Source organism: Heterodontus francisci, chromosome 11, assembly GCF_036365525.1.
Source record: "Heterodontus francisci isolate sHetFra1 chromosome 11, sHetFra1.hap1, whole genome shotgun sequence".
Classification (NCBI taxonomy): domain Eukaryota; kingdom Metazoa; phylum Chordata; class Chondrichthyes; order Heterodontiformes; family Heterodontidae; genus Heterodontus; species Heterodontus francisci.
In genome coordinates this window covers 33,186,916-33,207,006 of record NC_090381.1, presented here as the reverse complement: position 1 = coordinate 33,207,006, position 20,091 = coordinate 33,186,916, and the positions used below count along the sequence as shown (strand labels likewise).

At 46.0% G+C, this 20,091-nt stretch overlaps 1 protein-coding gene across 3 annotated transcripts in view; it reads left to right on the top strand.

Annotated features, from left to right (window-relative positions):
• The window catches only part of inpp5d (inositol polyphosphate-5-phosphatase D), a 241,649-nt gene that overhangs the window by 35,108 nt on the left and 186,450 nt on the right, over window positions 1-20,091 (top strand). For all 3 annotated transcript variants that reach the window (XM_068041954.1, XM_068041953.1, XM_068041951.1), the window contains 3 exons: window positions 15,206-15,350; window positions 16,663-16,777; window positions 17,831-17,971. In XM_068041954.1, coding sequence (XP_067898055.1) covers window positions 15,206-15,350; window positions 16,663-16,777; window positions 17,831-17,971 — 401 coding nt within the window. The remainder of the gene's footprint in view (window positions 1-15,205; window positions 15,351-16,662; window positions 16,778-17,830; window positions 17,972-20,091) is intronic.

The following is a 20,091-nucleotide window of genomic DNA, read 5'->3' as shown; positions in this document are numbered from 1 at the left end:
ATCAATTTTATCCTTAAATAGTTCAACACGATTGAGTATGTTTTGTCACCCATTTTGTTTATGTGCTGTATTTTACACTTGTTTACATCTCATTTGCATATTTTGTGTAGTTCATTGTGTAGATTCTTGACCACTTCCTCAGATTCAAGCATGCACACACCTTTGCGAGATAATCGTGTTGTTCTTATAAATTTATGATTACTAGTGGATCCCAATGCCTATCCATGGAGGGCTTCATTGAACACTTTGCCCCTCCTCATTAAGATGTCGCTTCCATTAACAATACTTGCGACTTCCTATCTTTCAGCTGTTCCCAGCTTATCCATTCTAAAGTTTTACATTGAATCCCACTGACAATGCTTCCTAGTAAATCTATTTCTATTAAGTGGATTTTCCTTAACAATGCTAGGTTGCTTTTCAGAAACTGGATCTAAACTGGTAGGCATTCCCAGATAATCTTGGCAATCTATTGATGTAACTTCTATTTATTTTCAAAAGAAAGAAAATCTTGCATTTTGTGGGGGTGGCATAGTGGTAATGCCACTAGACTAGTAATCCAGAGCCCAGGCTAATGATCTAGGGACAACGATTACCACCATGGCAGATGGTCAAATTTGAATTCAATGAATAAATCTGGAATTAAAAGCGAGTCTAATAGTGACCATGAAACCATTGTCGATTGTTCTAAAAACCCATCTGGTTCACTAATGTCCTTTGGGGAAGGAAATCTGCTGTCCTTACCTGGTCTGGCCTACATGTGACTCCAGACCCACAGCAATGTGGTTAACTCTTAAAATGCCCTCTGAAATGGCCTAACCAGCAATGCCCACATCCCACAAATGAATTTTAAAAATTTAAATAGCACTTTTTACAACCTCAGGACGTCCCAAGGCATTCCCAGATAATCTTGGTAATCTATTGAAGTGACTTCTATTTAGAAAAAAATAAAGTCTTTCATTTATATAGTGCCTTTTACAACCTCAGAATGTCCCAAAGCCAATGAAGTACTGTTGAAGTGTAAACATAGATTCATAGAGAAATACAGCACTGAAACAGGCCCTTCGACCCACCGAGTCTGTACTGACCATCAACCACCCATTTATATTAATCCTACATTAATCCCATATTCCCTACCACATCCCCTCCACTCTCCTACCACCTACCTACACGAGGGGCAATTTACAATGGCCAATTTACCTATCAATCTGCAAGTCTTTGGCTGTGGGAGGAAACCGGAGCACCCAGCAGAAACCCACGCGGTCACAGGGATAGCTTGCAAACTTCACACAGGCAGTACCCAGAACTGAACCCGGGTCGCTGGAGCTGTGAGGCTGCGGTGCTAACATTGTTGTAATTTAGGGAAACAGAGTAGCCAAATGATGGACAAGGTCCCACAAACAATGAGATAATGATCAAATAATGTGTTTTATGGTTGTGTTGATTGAGGAATCAATATTGGCCAGGATGCCAGGAGAACTGGCATGAAAACGGAAATTGCTGGGAATTCTCAGCAGGTCTGGCAGCATCTGTGGAGAGTGAAACAGAGTTAACGTTTCAGGTCTGTGACCTTTCATCAGAACTGGCAAAAGTTAGAAATGTAATAGGGTTTGAGCAAGTAAAATGGGGGAGGGGGGAGGGGGAAGAAGAACAAAAGGGAAGGCTTGTGACAGGGTGGAGGTCAGGAGAGATTAAATGACTGAGATGTCACGGAATAAAAGGCAAAGGGCGTGCTAATAGTATAGTAAAAGACAAAACATGAATCCAGAGAGGATTAAATGGCAAAATAATGAACAGCTCTGTCCAAAAGAAAAAACATGAAAAAAAACAAGTTCAAGACAGACACGTGGTTAAAAAATAAAATAAATATTAAAAAATGGCAGTCATGCTCTGAAATTGTTGAACTCAATGTTCAGTCTAGAAGGCTGTAGAGTGCTGAATCAAAAGATGGAGTGCTGTTCCTCAAGCTTCCATCGAGCTTCATTGGAGCACTGTAGCAGGCCAAGGACAGAAGTGTGGACATGACAGCAGTGTGGTGAATTAAAATGGCAAGTGACCGGAAGCTCGAGGTTATGCTTGCGACTGAGCGGACATGTCCCACAAAGCGGTCACCCAACCTGTGTTTGGTCTCCCCAATATAGACTGCCATGTGAGCAGTGAATACAGTAAGTCGCTGCTTCACCTGGACGGAGTGTTTGGAGCCTTGGATGGTGAGAAGAGAGGAAGTAAAAGGGCAGGTATTACACCTCCCGCGATTGCATGGGAAGATGCTGTCGGAAAGGGACGAGGTGTCGGGGGTAATGGAGGAGTGGGCCAGAGTGTTGTGGAGGGAATGGAGGGAAGGGAGAGATTTGTTTGCTAGTGACATCACACTGGAGGTCGCGGAAATGGTGGAGGATGATGGGATGAAAAGAGAGGACAAGTGGAACCCCGTTGTGGTTCTGGGAGGGAGGGGAAGGGGTGAGGGTAGAAGTGCAGGAAATGGGTTGGACACGATCGAGGGCCCTGTCAATCACAGTGGGGGGGGGGGAATCCTCAGTTGAGGAAAAAGGAAGACATGTCAGAAGGTGGAAGGTTGCATCATCAGATCAGATGCATCAGAGACAGAGAAACTAGGAGAATGGAATGGAGTCCTTACAGGAGGCAGGGTGTGAAGAAGTGTAGTTGAGGTAGCTGTCGGAGTCGGTGGGCTTATAATAAATATTAGTGGACAGCCTATCCCCAGAGATGGAAACAGAAGTCGAGGAAGGGAAGAGAGAACTGGCCTGCTCTTCTTTGAAAGGTGCTTTGAAATCTTTTATGTCCACCTGAGAGGCAGTCTGGGCCTTAGTTGATCATTTCACCTGAAAAAACAGCATCTTCAGCACTAATTCAGGACCAGGCTGAAGGAACAGACATGATTGTGTTCAAGTCTCTACAGTAGGCCTTGAATCCATGAGCTTCTGTCTTTAAGGCAAAAAATGTGCCACCAAGCCACATCTAATCACGATGTCATGCTATGCCCCCACCTGCCAAAAATCAGGCACATTAATTTTATCATGAATATTGATTTTCAACTGTTACTGGAGTGAAAAAAGGACTTGTTAAACAGATCAGCCGTGGCTGGAAAAGACAGTTGCATATTGTGTGTAAGAGGAGCATTTCAGAGACTGCTGTAATCCAAGACGTGGTCAGACCAGTTAGTCACATGACTAACCTGCTTGGCAACCTGGAACCTGGATTTTCCTAAAAAGTACAAACAGTTTGAACTTTTTTAAAAATTATTCATTCATGGGATGTGACCGTCGCTGGCCAGGCCAGCATTTATTGCCCATCCCTAATTGCCCTTGAGAAGGTGGTGGTGAGCTGCCTTCTTGAATTACTGCAGTCCATGTGTGGTAGGTACACCCACAGTGCTGTTAGGAAGGGAGTGCCAGGATTTTGACCCAGCGACAGTGAAGGAACGGCGATATAGTTCCAAGTCGGGATGGTGTGTGACTTGGAGGGCAACTTGCAGGTGGTATTGTTCCCATGCATTTGCTGCCCTTGTCCTTCTAGTTGGTAGAGGTCGCGGGTTTGGAAGGTGCTGTCTAAGGAGCCTTGGTGTGTTGCTGCAGTGCATCTTGGAGATGGTACACACTGCTGCCACAGTGCATCGGTGGTGGAGGGAGTGAATGTTTGTAGATGGGGTGCCAATCAAGCGGGCTGCTTTGTCCTGGATGGTGTCAAGCTTCTTGAGTGTTGTTGGAGCTGCACCAATCCAGGCAAGTGGAGAGTATTCCATCACACCCCTGACTTGTGCTTTGTAGATGGTGGACAGGCTTTGGGGAGTCAGGAGGTGAGTTACTCGCCGCTGGATTCCTAGCCTCTGACCTGCTCTTGTAGCCACAGTATTTATATGGCTACTCCAGTTCAGTTTCTGGTCATTGGTAGCCCCTAGGTTGTTGATAGTGGGGGATTCAGCGATGGTAATGCCATTGAATGTCAAGGGGAGATGGTTAGATTCTCTCTTCTTTAAGATGGTCATTGCCTGGCACTTGTGTGGCGCGAATGTTACTTGCCACTTATCAGCCCAAGCCTGGATATTGTCTAGGTCTTGCTGCATTTCTACACGGACTGCTTCAGTATCTGAGGAGTCATGAATGGTGCTGAACATTGTGCAATCATCAGCGAACATCCCCACTTCTGACCTTATGACTGAAGGAAGGTCATTGATGAAGCAGCTGAAGATGGTTGGGCCTAGGACACTACCCTGAGGAACTCCTGCAGTGATGTCCTGGAGCTGTGATGATTGACCTCCAACAACCACAACCATCTTCCTTCGCACTAGGTATGACTCCAACCAGCGGAGGGTTTTCCCCCGATTCCCATTGAACACAGTTTTGCTAGGGCTCCTTGATGCCATACTTGGTCAAATGCTGCCTTGATGTCAAGGACAGTCACTCTTACCTCACCTCTTGAGTTCAGCTCTTTTGTCCATGTTTGAACCAAGGCTGTAATCAGGTCTGGAGCTGAGTGGCCCTGGCGGAACCCCAACTGAGCATCACTGAGCAGGTTACTGAGAGTGTCTGTTTGCTTCTGGACTGAGAAGATCTCTCCCCCCTGCTCCCATTTCTTTTTCACAAGCCTCTGAATCCACTGAGGACACATGAACCACAAGAGATAAAAATCTACTACAGTGAACAAGGTTTAAGAAGAATACTGGGCCCCAATGAAAAGCAAGATCTACCTAAAATCAAGGACTCTACAGTGAGCTCGAAGAACAGTAACAAAAACTCTTCAGATATTGCCTCAAAATTTTCCATTTTATTTTTCTTCTCTTTTCTGTCTCTATTTGCTTGTGTGTATCGCGTATGCATGCCATGCATGTGTATCCGTAGGCGTTAACCGAATTACAGTTTAAGTTTAATAAATTTCAACTTTTCTTTTTTAAACCTAAGAAAACCTGTTTGTGCTGGTTCTTTGCTTTATAATTGGAAAGCGGTGTACAAGGATTAACCAAGTGGGAGCTTAAAACACAGTGTGTTTAAAAATTAAACCCAGTCATGGTAAGACCAGGTGAAGGCTGAGAGGGACCCCTAGACCCCTTTCTCACCTGGTTGCAACAGAAACTTGGGTGCTAGCATCCAGAATTGACCCACAGACAAATGAGAGAAATTGGAAGTGGGAAGTCAAATTGTTCTCAATCAAAAAAGAGCAAGATTGCAATACAGATTTTCTTGTGGTTGTGTGTGCTTGAATACTAACTTGTCTGCAACTGAAGCGAGTAGCTCTCCAAGCCAGGATGAAGTAACTTGGGATAAGTTAAAAGCACTGTCTATGGAGGAGTTGAGGAAAATTGCTGAGCAGTGTGGGATCACTGTACATGGCAAGGCTGGGAAGTCTGAACTTCTAAGGTTGGTGGCCAACTATTTTTCCCTTGAATCTGAAGAAGCAGAAGCAGTTTTAGAAGTGGACCCCAACAGGGTATTGCTAGCAAAGATACAATTGGAACAGAGGAAACTTGAATTAGGAGACAGGGAAAGAGAAAGAGAAAGGGAGAGATAGGAAAAAGAGAGAGAGGCAGGAGAGAGAGGAAGAAAGAGCCTTCCTGAAGGAACGTGAAGAAAATGAAAGGCAGGAGAGGGAGAGAGAAAGAATATTCCAGAAGGAATGTGAAAAAGGGGAGCTGAAGCAGCTTGAGTTAACTCGGGGGCGACAGAGTAACTCCAGTGAAAGCATGGCCAATACGGAGGAGCATATTTCACGGCTGGGTACAGAATTGTTAAAACTAGCTCAATAAATTCCAAAATTCAATGAGGAAGACGTAGAAGATTTTTTGTGTCCTTTGTGAAACCTGCAAGGCAGCTAAAATGGCCGGCTGAGACCTGGCCTCTTTTACTGTCAAGCAAGCTACCTGGAAAAGCCCATAAGGTTTATTCCCTGTTGCCAGATGAGAGTTCATCAAATTATGAACTGACAAAAAGTGCTATCCTCAAGGCATATGAATTAGATGCCTATTGCTAAAAGTTTAGAACCCTCAAGAAGCAAGCTAATCAAACTTATCTGGAGTTTGAAAGAAGTAAGCAGCTGGCTTTTGACCAGTGGCTGAGGGCTCTTAAAGTACAGCTCAGCTAATGAGAATCTCAGAGAAGTAATTCTGGTAGAGGAATTTAAACACTCTCTCCCACTCTCCATGAAGACCCGTGTAGAGGAGCAGCAGGTCCAGAGAGCCCGGTAAGTGGCTCTTCTGGCCAATGAGTTTGCTTTAATTTATAAGTTGATTTCCCAGGGGCTAACCTTTCCTAGTCATCCCCACAAATCCGAAAGGGACAAAGGGGGGAAGGTGATAGGAGCCCAAGCAGTCCTGGGAGAGAAGGAAAGCAGGAGACACAGGGAGCTCTCTTCTAGCCAAAAAGGAAGGTGCCATGAGCATGAGTAAGACCCAGACACCTGTGTGCTTCCATTGTAATAAAGCAGGGCATTTAAAAGCTAATTACTGGATACTAAAGGGAAAACTGGTAGGGTTAATCAGGGCATGCCCGCTCAGTGAAGACGGGACCCTAATGGAAAGCACAGCAGAAAAAGCTGTGGCTTTAACTGCAGTAAGAGTGAGACCCAGGAAGTTTACGGCTGCGTGCAGGAAAATTTAACAGGATTCCTGAAGGTTATCAGGGCTTTGTATCTGAAGGGAAAGTAACCCCACACCCCTTGAGTGAGGCAAGCAAGCACATAGTAACTCTCAGGGACACAGGGGCCACTAGATCCCTTTTACTGGGAAAAGGCCTGAACGTTCCCCAGAGAGTGCAGTGAACACCAGAATGGTGGTGAATGGTATTGGAGGGCAGCATATGCCTGTACCTTTACGTCGGGTGCACCTGGAGTGCAAGCTAGATTCGGGACCGGCTGTTATGGTAAGACCAGGTGAAGGCTGAGAGGGACCCCTAGACACCTTTCTCACCTGGTCGTAACAACGAGGTTAAAAAACAGCTCGACTACTTTAAAAGAAATTGACCCTACTATTGGAAAATGCTGCAGGCCATATTCCAGCAACTCTTTCAGTTAAAAGGGCTCTGTTGGCTGTGGAAGCATTTGGTTCAGCTGATTAGGAGCCATGTTTTATCCTTGACATAGAACAGCAAACCTATCGCACCCTCTCCTATTCTAACCAATTCTTTCTCAGAATTTTAATGGTGCAATGCCCCTTACCTCTCTGTCTTCACCCTTCCTCCTACAACTCACAGGCTTTTAATATCCAAGCCAAGTTTTACACTCCAGAAAGCCATTTGGTGAAGGATAGTACTGGAGCTCATCTTTATTCGGGCTAACATTTATTTACTATTACAAGCGTACACCTCCCAACTCAACCACTCTACAGTTTGAATACATGTCTCTTTATAGCTGCTCAAGTGACACCCCAATTCATGCCCTCCACCTGCATATCATTAAACATAATTGATAAACAATTAACACCATGTTGGATATTCCCAAGGTGACAGTTCATTCACAGTTGGAATTTATTTGGTTCTGATCCTAATAGCAAGGCCTGTTTTGTAACAGAAGCCACAGAACATTCGTTATCAGATTCCCAAAATCAATGGGAAATAACACCCACAGTTTCTGCCAGAATGAAACAATTCAATCCTCTGTTACTGTCCTCCTTTCACTGTCACTCCTCCCTCTTTGGTGAAAAATTAGTTAAACCGTTGGTTCCTTTATTGAAGTGCACCCACATTCTCTTTGCCGGGAGAGACACACACCCATCTGTGCCCTCAGGCTGTTGTTGCCACTCAATAGTTCCCTTGTCCCAAGCTGATTGTAAGAATGGCTGTCTCTCACTTTTGTTTTAAATGCGTTTCACTAAACTCCTCTCTGCTTTTTCCAAGGTGGGGCACATTCTGTTATATTTTTAATCTGTAAATTTTTCTTCCTAGGGCATGAGAAAGATTTAGTATCCCAGGGGTTGGGGGTGGGGCGAGTGTGGGTTGGCAGTGGCAGGAGGAAGATTTCCTCCCTGTAATATGTGCCGTGAAACTTTGAACAAGTTTATGATTTTGTGGCTCACAGAGGAATCTATCTTGTAAGCAGACATTGGAAATTGAAGCACCCAGGTTTAAAGGAGCATTTTCTGTCTTGTTTGAGGTAAGCCCTAGTACTATCTATCAATTCGGTTCAGGACTATGGTGTTGTTTTCTGCTTGGGCTAATACCGTAACTTAAGTCTGTAAGTTGTGTTGATTTTGTCTCTGGCCTCAGGTCTCAGATAGGCTTGGGCCCAGGGTCCAGATGATAGTAGTGGGGAACCCGCCACCTTCCTGCCTCCATCCCAATTAAATCTGTGGCGGGAAGGCGCGTGGATGGCCTTCCCGCCCCACTGTGAATTGTAGCCTTTAAGGGCACTTAATGCTGAATTATGGGCTCTTCCCACCACTGGCATTAATGCAGCAGCAGGCAGGTCTTTCTCCACGTGTGGAGCATGACATGCAAACCCATGTGGGGTTGCTTGTGGTCTCCTGGGTAGTCCCTCACTCAAAGGCACTCAGTGCCCAATCAAGGGACCCAGCATCAGGAAGGGGGTGCCCACTGAGAGCCAACCCCTGCCCTTGCTGCCGACACTCCTACACCCCCCCTACCCCGCAACCCCCAGCCCATGAAACCCCTCCTGCCATCACTTACCTCTGGCCTGGGCTGCCGGTAGGTGTCATTCCAGTAGCAGCCACAGCCTCACTGATGTTGCTGCTGAGCAAAAGAGCTACCAGCCTCTGGTTGGCTGGAAGCTCTTGGTGGATAGGACCTCCTACCCCTACCCCACCCCCCAGGTCCTGATCCCAGGAAAGGCTCACTGATGGCTTCTCAAGTGCCTGATTAGCTTGTCAGATGGCGGGCCTTCCTCAAAGGAGGCATGGCAAGTCTCTCACCGGCTCTCCAGCTGGCGGTCGAGACCCCCATTGCCTCCATAAAATTCCCCTCCATGTGTTGCCATGCTATGGGAACTTATATTAGTAGGGTCAACATTAACGTGCTGGTGGCTCCTAGGTGCATATGTTAATGAGCTTTGGATCGATTTGTTTGTAGGCCTTGTTTCTGTGTGTTGGTAGGGTCTGCTCTGTGAGTTCAGAACCCTGGTTCCATTTATTGATAGACCCTACACTCATGTGTCAGTAAGCCCTGGATCAATGAATATGTGAGTCCTGAATCTGTGTATTAGTAGGCTCTGGGGCCCTGGGTCTGTGAGTAGGTGGGTCCTTGGTCAGTGCGTGCCAGTATGCCCGGGTCTGAGTAGGTGGGTCCTGGGTCGATCTGTGTCGTTAGGCTCAGGGTCTGTGCGAAGGTTGGTCCTGGGTCAGTGTGTGTCAGTAGTCCCTGGGCCTGTGAGTAGGTGGGTTCTGGGTCAGTGTGTGTCAGTAGGCCCTGGGCCTGTGAGTAGGTGGGTTCCAATGGGTTCTTCTCGACCTGTCTGCAGTATTTGACACTGTTGGTCAAACCATCCTCCTCCAATGTCTCTCCAGTGTCATCCAGCTGGGTGGGACTGCTCTCACCTAGTTCCATTCTTATCTATCTAATCGTAGCAAATGTATCACTTGCAATGGCTTCTCTTCCAGCTCCTGTACCATTACCTCTGGTGTCCCCCAAGGATCTATCCTTGGACCCTCCTATCTCTCATCTACGTGCTGCCCCTCAGCGACATCATCCAAAAGCAAGTGCCAGTTTTCACATAAATGTTCTACCTCACCAACACCTCTCTCAGTTCATCCATTGTTGCTAAATTATCAGACTGCTTATCTGACATAAAGTGTAGGATTAGCAGAAATTGCCTCCAATTAAATATTGGGAAGACTGAAGCCATTGTTTTTGGTCCCCATTCCAAACTCCGTTCCCTAGCTACTGATTCCATCCCTCTCCTTGACAACAGTCTGAGATTAAACCAGTCTATTCGCAATCTTGGTGTCACATTTGACCCTGAGGTGAGCTTCCAAACTCATATTCATGCCATCATGAAGACTGCCTATTTTCACCTCCACAAAACTGCCAGACTTCGCCCCATCTCAGCTCATCTGCTGCTGAAACCCTCAGTTCACGCCTTTGTTACCTCTGGCCTTGCAATGCACATCTGTCTGGTCTCCCACATGCTATCCTGTGTAAACTTGAGGTCATCCAAAACTCTGTTGCTCGTGTCTTCACTCGCACCAAGTCCTGTTCACCTATCACCCCGGTGCTTGCTGACCTACATTGGCTCTTGGTCAAGCAACAACTTTATTTTAAAATTCTCATCCTTCTTTTCAGGTCCCTCCATGGCCTTGCCCCACCCTATCCTTGTAATCTCCTCCAGCCCCACAACCCTCGGAATATCGGCACGCCTTTAATTCTGGCCTCTTGAGCATCCCTGATTTTAATCGCTCCATCATTGGTGACCCTGCCTTCAGTTGCCTAGGCCCCAAGCTCTGGAATACCCTCCCTACAACTGTCCATCTCGCCACCTCACTTTCCTCCTTTAAGTCATTCCTTAAAACCTACCTCTTTGACTGAGCTTTTGGTCAAAGTTTTACATTAAAGGCACTATATAAATATAAGTTGTTGTTGTTATGTGTAAGTAGGCTCTGAGTCTATGAGTAGGTGGGTCCTGGGTCAGTGTGTGTCAGTAGACTTGGATCTGTGAGTAAAAAAAAAGAAAGACTTGCATTTATATCGCGCCTTTCATGACCAGCAGATGCCCCAAAGTGCTTTACAGGCAATTAAGTACTTTTGAAGTGTTGTCACTGTTGTAAAGTAGGTGGGTCCTGGGTGTGTATGTCAGTAGACTCTGAGTCTGTGCGTAGTTGGGTTCTGGGTCTGGGTGTGGGTGTCAGTGTCAGTCGACTCTGCTTTGCGAGTTGATAAATGTATTGTTGTGCTGTGGGAAACAATTAATTATTGAATTGTACAATTGTCCACTAACTTTAACATTATTTTCTGTTACAAAAATCAAAGAGAGGCAAAGCATTTTATTTTCATTGTGTGCGTCAAGGCGATGCATTTTGGTGCTGGGGAATGGAAGACTTTCCATTCAAGGCACCCAGTATCAGCTTGCATTATTCCCAGGTCAGGTACAGAATGGAACAATTAAGGAGTAAATCGCCCTCTACATTGTCCCAGCAATGTACCTCAGGGAAACTACAGAAGAGAGCCACTTACAGCACCAGTGTGATGCTATTCCATTCTCCACATCAGTCATCAGAGAGAACCCTTACAACCAGCAGATGGAGGACACATTCATGTGACTTTCTAAATTATTTGGTTGAATGCCCTAAAGTATTGGATCTGAAAAGCCAAATGTAAATAGGAATATTTTCCTGTGTCATGTTTACACATGTGAAGGAACTCCCACGTGAAGAGCTAACGGTTGTTTATTGTGTGAGGTTAGCCCCAGATGACTGAAGATATTATCACAGAGGACCTGAATTGACGTTGAGCTTGGTGGAAACTCAGACTTTAAGATATTTACAACACACTCAGTGGAAGATAATTAATTTGGAAAATGTTGGATTTTAGCAGCTCCCCATAGGCCTACATGGTAAGCAACGCAAGCAATAAAGAGCTGTCATTGTATTGAAGGCAGTGAGGGATGTTTGTGTGTCGAATTCTAGGAGCATAGACATAAAAAGACCACAGTCCATCGACTTCCCCTTCTACCATGCTGGTAGTCATTATGATACAGTGGGGTATAAGGGAGTTGTTGACTGGTTGTAGCAATCAATCTCTATCCGTTAGTCTACAACAGTCCCAGGCATGATGTGAGGAAAATCCCAGAGGTGGAGAGCTTTGGGAACCATAGGTCCAAATTTACCTGATCCTTCCAAGGATGATATGCTTACCACACGTCATGTCTCAAATCACTCAAATACTGTATCCCAAAACATTACTTTCTGTAAGAAATCTATCTAATTTGAATTAATCGGTATTAACTACATTCACAATCTCCTTCGAGCGATTCTCTATCAGCAGATCTTTTTGGTAGAAAGTGACATCCCATAGTATTGCTACTGGGTGTGTTTAGGTCTGTTAGATCAGGACGTGAAAACTGGTGTAAGTAGGGGGTTTTAAAAAAAATACATTTTGTTATTGAAACGCAAGCCACCGTCTCCACGCAAGAAAGAAAGAAATTGCATTTATATAGCACCTTCAACAACTCTGCGATGCCCAAAATGCTTTGCAGCTAATGAAATACTTTTGAAATTCAGCGCAGTGCTTTTGGATGAAACCCAGTCATCAGAACAACTAAACAAGTGTGTCAACCCTCCCCCAGAAACAGAGCACTATTAGTTATCTGGAAATATAAAGTGGCCATGAAGGCTTAAAAGGCAGCTCTAACCATCAATAAAAGCGACCATGAGGCCGTCGGATTGTTGTTAAAACCTAACTGCTTTCTTTTAGGAAAGGAAATCTGCCGTCCTTACCGGGTCTGGCCTACATGTGAGTTCAGACCCACACCAATGTGGTTGACACTTACCTGCCTTCTGAAGTGGCCCTGCAAGCCACTCAGGTACTGTCTCAGGGTAACTAGGGATGGGCAATGAAAGTTGTCTTTGCCCACATCCTGAGAATGAATTTTAAAAAATATCTTCCATAGATGTTGAAAAAAAGAACTATTGTGCACAATCATTACTTATATTATGGTTTAGCACAACAGTCGTGAACTATTTATTATTTTCTGCCACACAAGGACCTAGCTAAATTGTATAATTATTGCAAGCATATATTTAGATTTTTTGATTTAGAGATACAACACTGAAACAGGCCCTTTGGCCCACCGAGTCTGTGCCGACCATTAACCACCCATTTATACTAATCCTACACTAATCCCATATTCCTACCACATCCTCACCTGTCCCTATATTCCCCTACCTATACTAGGGGCAATTTATAATGGTCAATTTACCTATCAACCTGCAAGTCTTTTGGCTGTGGGAGGAAACCGGAGCACCCGACAAAGACCCACGCAGACACAGGGAGAACTTGCAAACTCGACACAGGCAGTACCCAGAATTGAACCTGGGTCGCTGGAGCTGTGAGACTGCGGTGCTAACCACTGCGCCACTGTGCCACCATGTTGTTGTGTTATTGCTACTATTTGTTTAATAAATTTGTTTGACTGTTAAAGGCTAGGTCAAAGTCTAGTGTAATGTCCTTCTAATTCTGAAGAGAAAGTAGATTACATGGGAGCAGAGGATAAAACTAGTATCTAAAATAAACTGAAATAGGCTTTCCTTTTGTTCCCTGGGCACCCTGCAGATTTGTGCAGCTATCTGTGCAAGTGCAAATACTTTCTCTGGGGCATAGGGAGCTAGATTTCCTCTTCCAGAGTCGATTGAGACACAGAAGTTAAAAATACCCAGAGTAAAATCGAGTAAATAAACTCCCAAAGTTGTACTGCTTTAGTAGAAGGTCCAACTCTGTTTGAAGAATGAATAAGTAAACTTAAATGAACTATGATCTGTTTAAGGTACAGATAGTTCATTTGTACAAGGAATTGGGAAAAGCCACTAATCAGTATATAATTGAATTATTAAGGACTCGTGCAAGAGTTGTAAATTATGGGAACATTTTAGAGAGACTGATCATGAGAAAATTTAAAGGCACCGTTCATTCAGAGGACTAAATCTGAAGTTCTAGGATGCTGCAAGACCAGTAAGAATTTCAGCTGGTGTGTCACGAATGCATTGAGGCCGTGCTGCTGTAAAGCTGTGATAAACAGTGACAACCCACCACTTATGCATCGTCTAACTAACTGGTGTGAAGACAAGTTAGGCACAGATTTAAAGGAACTGGCAATTGGTACATTTGCTTGTAAAAGATTCAGTCAGTTGGTGTCTGCCTTCATTGTTAGTACTGAAACCACAAGCCACGTTTTGCTCCACTTGTTGAATATGTGAATTATTGTTTTTCGTGGGTACAAGGAGTAATGATCAGACTGGAGGGGTGGAATTAGGCGGTGAACTATCCAACAGGCACATTTCTGTACATCACTGTTTCTTTAACAAGAACGCTGGATCAGAATGTAAAAGCCCATTGAAAAACCGACAGGAAAATTCAATGTTACAGTGACATGGGATGGCAGGATTGTCCAATGAAGAGAGATTGCAGAAACTGGGCCTGTATTCTCTAGAGTTTCGAAGACTGAGAGGTGATCCTATTGAAACTTACAAAATTCTTACAGGGTGTGACAGGCTAGATGTGGATAGGATGTTTCCTCTGGCTGGTGAGTCTAGAACCGGGGGCACACAGTATGAATAAGGAGCAGGCCATTTAAGACTGAGATGAAGAGGAATTTCTTTACACAGAGGGTGGTGAATCTTTGGCATTCTCTACCCCAGAGGGCTGTGGAAGCTCAATCATTGAGCATGTTCAAGACAGAAATTGATAGATTTCTGGATACTAATGACATCAAGGGATATGGGGATAATGGGGAAAAATGGCGTAGAGGTAGATGATCAGCCATGATCTGTTTGAATGGCAAAGCATGCTCAATGGGCCAAATGGCCTACTCCTGCTCCTATTTCCGATGTTCCTATATGGTGTCTGTGGGTCAATCAATATCTGACTACAGGATGGAATTAACCAGAACTGAGACAGAGGGATAGCCACAAGTAAAACACATCGGGGTAGGAATTCATCTTGAAAGGTAGTGTTAAACAGATGGTATTGCATAGATTGCACGTTATACATCCATTGTCAAGCTTCATTGACCTTGATAGAACTGAATATCAGCTGGTCATATAACAGGCAGCCCATGTGATACCACTCGTTTAGCATTACTGCCTAAGGAACTTCATCCCCAGTCATACCCAACACATTCAGGAGGGGTGGGTGGTGGTTGGTGTGTGTATGTGGCTGTGATACTGTGTGTGTGCTTGCAGGGATGACTGTATAGGTGTGTGTGTAATAGAGAGACAGTAGCTAGTGTTTGTGACTTATTTTGTTTGTTTTTGGGATGAGTGTGTTTGTGTGTGTGCATGCGTCTGCTGGAGTTTTTCTGATTGATTGTATGAGGGTGATGTCTACTTTTGACACGAGCTGCAGGCAGGTACGTTTGGATCAAAATCAGATGTCTACCAGATTCAGGCCTTGTGGATTGCAAAAAGATTTTTGTGTTAATCAGTGAGCAGTGAAGAGAATGGGTGACACTGAAGCCTGTGGGCGGGGAAAAGCAGAGTAAAGGAGGAAAATGCTAAAGCTGAAGGGGCTTACGGTAAATCCTGTCTGTTTGTTCCTAGGCCTCAGCGGGGATCAAGCCGAAGAATTTTGAAACAATGCAGGACTTGATTGAGTATTACAAGCAGGAGGACACAGGACTGGTGACTAACCTGCGGTATCCAGTGGAAAGAGTGGAAGAGTTGGAAGGACAGGCGGTAAAAACAGGTAAAAGAGGAAGCATCCTGATTTGTAAACTGGGGGTAGTGTGTTCCAATTGAATTGTGGTGAAAAGCCACCCCCATACCCCACCCCCCCAACCACCCAGCAATTGGGGTACAGCTTGCCATGATACTGAGCTACTTGGACGAGAGAGGTCATCCAGGGTTCCAGTTTGTGCTGATTTAGCTGTTCTTAGTCAGGCAGCGGATCGAGCTCTCCAATTGGGTTCATCAGCCCTGGACTAGTGAGGTCAGTCAGGGCTCCTGCTTCAGACTGCTGCCCAGGGCTGCAGAGCATGCGTGTGACTGTGACGGCTGCAGAGGGAATTGGGCTCAGCTCTGGTGACCCAGTAGCCTGCTGACACTTCACGGTTTGGGAATACATGATGAATATTATTTTTTATTTTTAGTTTTTTTTTCTTTTTTCTTTGTTTATTTTATTTTAGTTTAGTTTCATCATTTTTTTTTTAAACCATGTGCCTGCCTGCTTTTTTTTTCATGTTTGTGCTTTGGGCCAGGGCTGTTCATTTTTCTGTCAATTCACACCCTCTCTGCACTAACGCTTTGTCTTTCAGCACACTATTAACGCACCGTTTGCCTTTGCTCCATGAACTTCTGGTCAGTTATTCTCTGTGACCTTCCCTTGTGTTACCTTTTGCCCCACCCCCGCTTTATTTGCTTAAAACCTATTACATTTCTAACCTTTGCCAGTTCTGAAGAAGGGTCACTGACCTGAAACGTTAACTCTGCTTCTCTCTCCACAGGTGCTGCCAGACCTGCTGAGTATTTCCAGCATTTCTTGTTTTTATTTCAGATTTCCAGCATCTGCAGTAGTTTGCTTTTATTATAATGATTGTGCAGACTTTATCTGACTAATTGAAGAAGGCCAGGTGCGTTTACTTGCTGGAGTGGACTGTGATGATGGCAGCAATGGAAGGTGTTCTCCATTTTGGACTTGGAATCAGATACAGCGCTCTGGTGTCAGACACTGTGTAATTGTAATACTGAGATCTCCCTGTGCTGTCATACCAATTTCCATTAAACCAGTGCTTAATTTCATTGCCTCAATTATTTGAAATAGCTGGTTTGAAGGGCAAGGGAGGATCCTGACTCCAGTGTCGCCCTTATCCCTCCACCCCGGGCTACCCACACCCAGCACATACTGAGCAATGACTGATGCACAAAAGATAAGTTTGTTTGGTTCTTAGATCGCAGCTGTTGCATTGTTTTTAGTCCTCTTAAGACGAGATTTATTTTACTCTTAGATGTTAATCACACAGAGAACTGATCCTGACGGCTGCTCCCTCAATATTTTGCAGGTGCTGCCAATGTCGCTGACTCCCCTGCAAAGATCAGGAATGATGCTAGCAGATCCCTGCTCACTGAGATACTCACACAGCGCCTTGAAGAAGTGGACACCGCAGTTTTGGCACAGTAACTAGGCCTGAGTCAAATACAGGGGTCTGACGAACCTGCAGTAGGGGTAGGGATGGGGGCGTTAGGCTTTGGAGAGGCCGAGCTCTGATGCATTTGCAGCCTTATTCTTACTGTCCACCCAGTGCCACTACACCTCCCCCCCACCTTTCTCCTCCCTTCCACTCTTTACTCCCTGTCAAAAATCTGACCGATTCCAGCTCAGCCGATTTCTCACTAGCTGCAAATTTGCTGCTCATGGACAGTCTTGGGAAGTACGAGTTCTCATAGGATCACATGCACTGGCCAACTCCCATTCCTGTTCAATTCTATCCAGCTGCAAAGTCTGCATGGTAACTGCACTGGTAAATGTGGGCGGAGCCACACCAATGGATTACTGAGCCATGCGGAGGTAAAGGCCAGTCATTTTTGCGGGGATGCCCCTGATTAAATACATAGCCAATGCCTCTTTTAAATACTAAAGTAGAGCATACAATGATGTCCCTCCTGGAAAGCAAGCATTGAATGAAAATACATTGGGCTTGGTCCTGAAGTCCTTCATAGGTTAGGTTATTGATCACCATTCATGGCAGAGTCTGTCGCCGGGACAGAGACTGAGGTCCTTGGTCTCTCACTCTCTGGGTTATTGCCGCTTGGGGTAACCACTTAATTCAACACTTCCTTTCACTGCATTTTTTTCTTTCATGGTACTTTTTCCCCCTCCCCCGCTGTCTCTGTTCAACAGTTAAGAGAGGTGGGTAAACTGCATCAGAGGCCTCAGACAGTGCCTCTCTTGGCCTACTTGGATGTTTCAGAAGTTGTGCGCACTTTCCAGGACCACCTTGACGCTCCAGTTGGCCCCTTCCTCTGATGAAAAGGCTGGTGACGAGGACCTCACCAGGTTTTGGTAACACCAGGCCAAACAACATTTACTATGAGGTCACTGACTTGTGGTGAATGCCTGGCTAAACTCTCCTCCCAGCGGAGAAAGGAGCAATGGTCCTCTTTATCCTTATTTTTATCCTTATTGTCGCAGTCTGTGTGGGCTCACTGACTCTTCCTCCAATATTTCAGGGTCCCAAGAGGATTTCATCAGGCTCTTTTTGACTACATTGAGCATGATGTGCTTAAGGATGCCGAAAACGTAACGGCCTCATCCCAGGAAATGTGGCAACTGCGGCTCCTGCTTAACTTACTCACCAAAGGTCTCAACAGGTAGGAGCATAGATGGACAGCCAATTGATGTGTAGGTGCATGCCATGCACTGACAGTCACTGAGCAGGTAGGCACATGCCATGAATTGACAGTCTCTCAGCTGGTAGGCACATGCCATGAATTGACAGTCACTCAGCTGGTAGGCACATGCCATGCACTGACAGTCACTGAGCAGGTAGGCACATGCCATGCATTGACAGTCACTCAGCTGGTAGGCACATGCCATGCACTGACAGTCACTGAGCAGGTAGGCACATGCCATGCATTGACAGTCACTCAGCTGGTAGGCACATGCCATGCATTGACAGTCACTCAGCTGGTAGGCACATGCCATGCACTGACAGTCACTGAGCAGGTAGGCACATGCCATGCACTGACAGTCTCTCAGCTGGTAGGCACATGCCATGCACTGACAGTCACTGAGCAGGTAGGCACATGCCATGCACTCACAGTCTCTCAGCTGGTAGGCACATGCCATGCACTGACAGTCACTCAGCTGGTAGGCACATGCCATGCACTGACAGTCACTGAGCAAGTAGGCACATGCCATGCACTGACAGTCACTCAGCTGGTAGGCACATGCCATGCACTGACAGTCACTCAGCTGGTAGGCACATGCCATGCATTGACAGTCACTCAGCTGGTAGGCACATGCCATGCACTGACAGTCACTGAGCAAGTAGGCACATGCCATGCACTGACAGTCACTCAGCTGGTAGGCACATGCCATGCACTGACAGTCACTCAGCTGGTAGGCACATGCCATGCATTGACAGTCACTCAGCTGGTAGGCACATGCCATGCATTGACAGTCACTCAGCTGGTAGGCACATGCCATGCATTGACAGTCACTCAGCTGGTAGGCACATGCCATGCACTGACAGTCACTCAGCTGGTAGGCACATGCCATGCATTGACTGTCACACAGCTGGTAGACACATGCCATGCATTGACAGTCACTCAGCTGGTAGGCACATGCCATGCACTGACAGACACTGAGCAAGTAGGCACATGCCATGCACTGGCAATCACTCGGCTGGTAGGCACATGCCATGCATTGACAGTCACTCAGCTGGTAGGCACATGCCATGCATTGACAGTCACTCAGCTGGTAGGCACATGCCATGCATTGACAGTCACTCAGCTGGTAGGCACATGCCATGCACTGACAGTCTCTCAGCTGGTAGGCACATGACATGCATTGACAGTCAGTCAGCTGGTAGGCACATGCCATGCACTGACAATCACTCAGCTGGTAGGCACATGCCATGCATTGACAGTCACTCAGCTGGTAGGCACATGCCATGCATTGACAGTCACTCAGCTGGTAGGCACATGCCATGCATTGACAGTCACTGAGCAGGTAGGCACATGCCATGCATTGACAGTCACTCAGCTGGTAGGCACATGCCATGCATTGACAGTCACTCAGCTGGTAGGCACATGCCATGCATTGACAGTCACTCAGCTGGTAGGCACATGCCATGCATTGACAGTCACTGAGCAGGTAGGCACATGCCATGCATTGACAGTCACTCAGCTGGTAGGCACATGCCATGCATTGACAGTCACTCAGCTGGTCGGCACATGCCATGCACTGACAATCACTCAGCTGGTAGGCACATGCCATGCATTGACAGTCACTCAGCTGGTAGGCACATGCCATGCATTGACAGTCACTCAGCTGGTAGGCACATGCCATGCATTGACAGTCACTGAGCAGGTAGGCACATGCCATGCATTGACAGTCACTCAGCTGGTAGGCACATGCCATGCATTGACAGTCACTCAGCTGGTCGGCACATGCCATGCACTGACAATCACTCAGCTGGTAGGCACATGCCATGCATTGACAGTCACTCAGCTGGTAGGCACATGCCATGCACTCACAGTTTCTCAGCTGGTAGGCACATGCCATGCATTGACAGTCACTCAGCTGGTAGGCACATGCCATGCATTGACAGTCACTCAGCTGGTAGGCACATGCCATGCACTGACAGTCACTCAGCTGGTAGGCACATGCCATGCACTGACAGTCACTCAGCTGGTAGGCACATGCCATGCACTGACAGTCACTCAGCTGGTCGGCACATGCCATGCATTGACAGTCCCTCTCAATA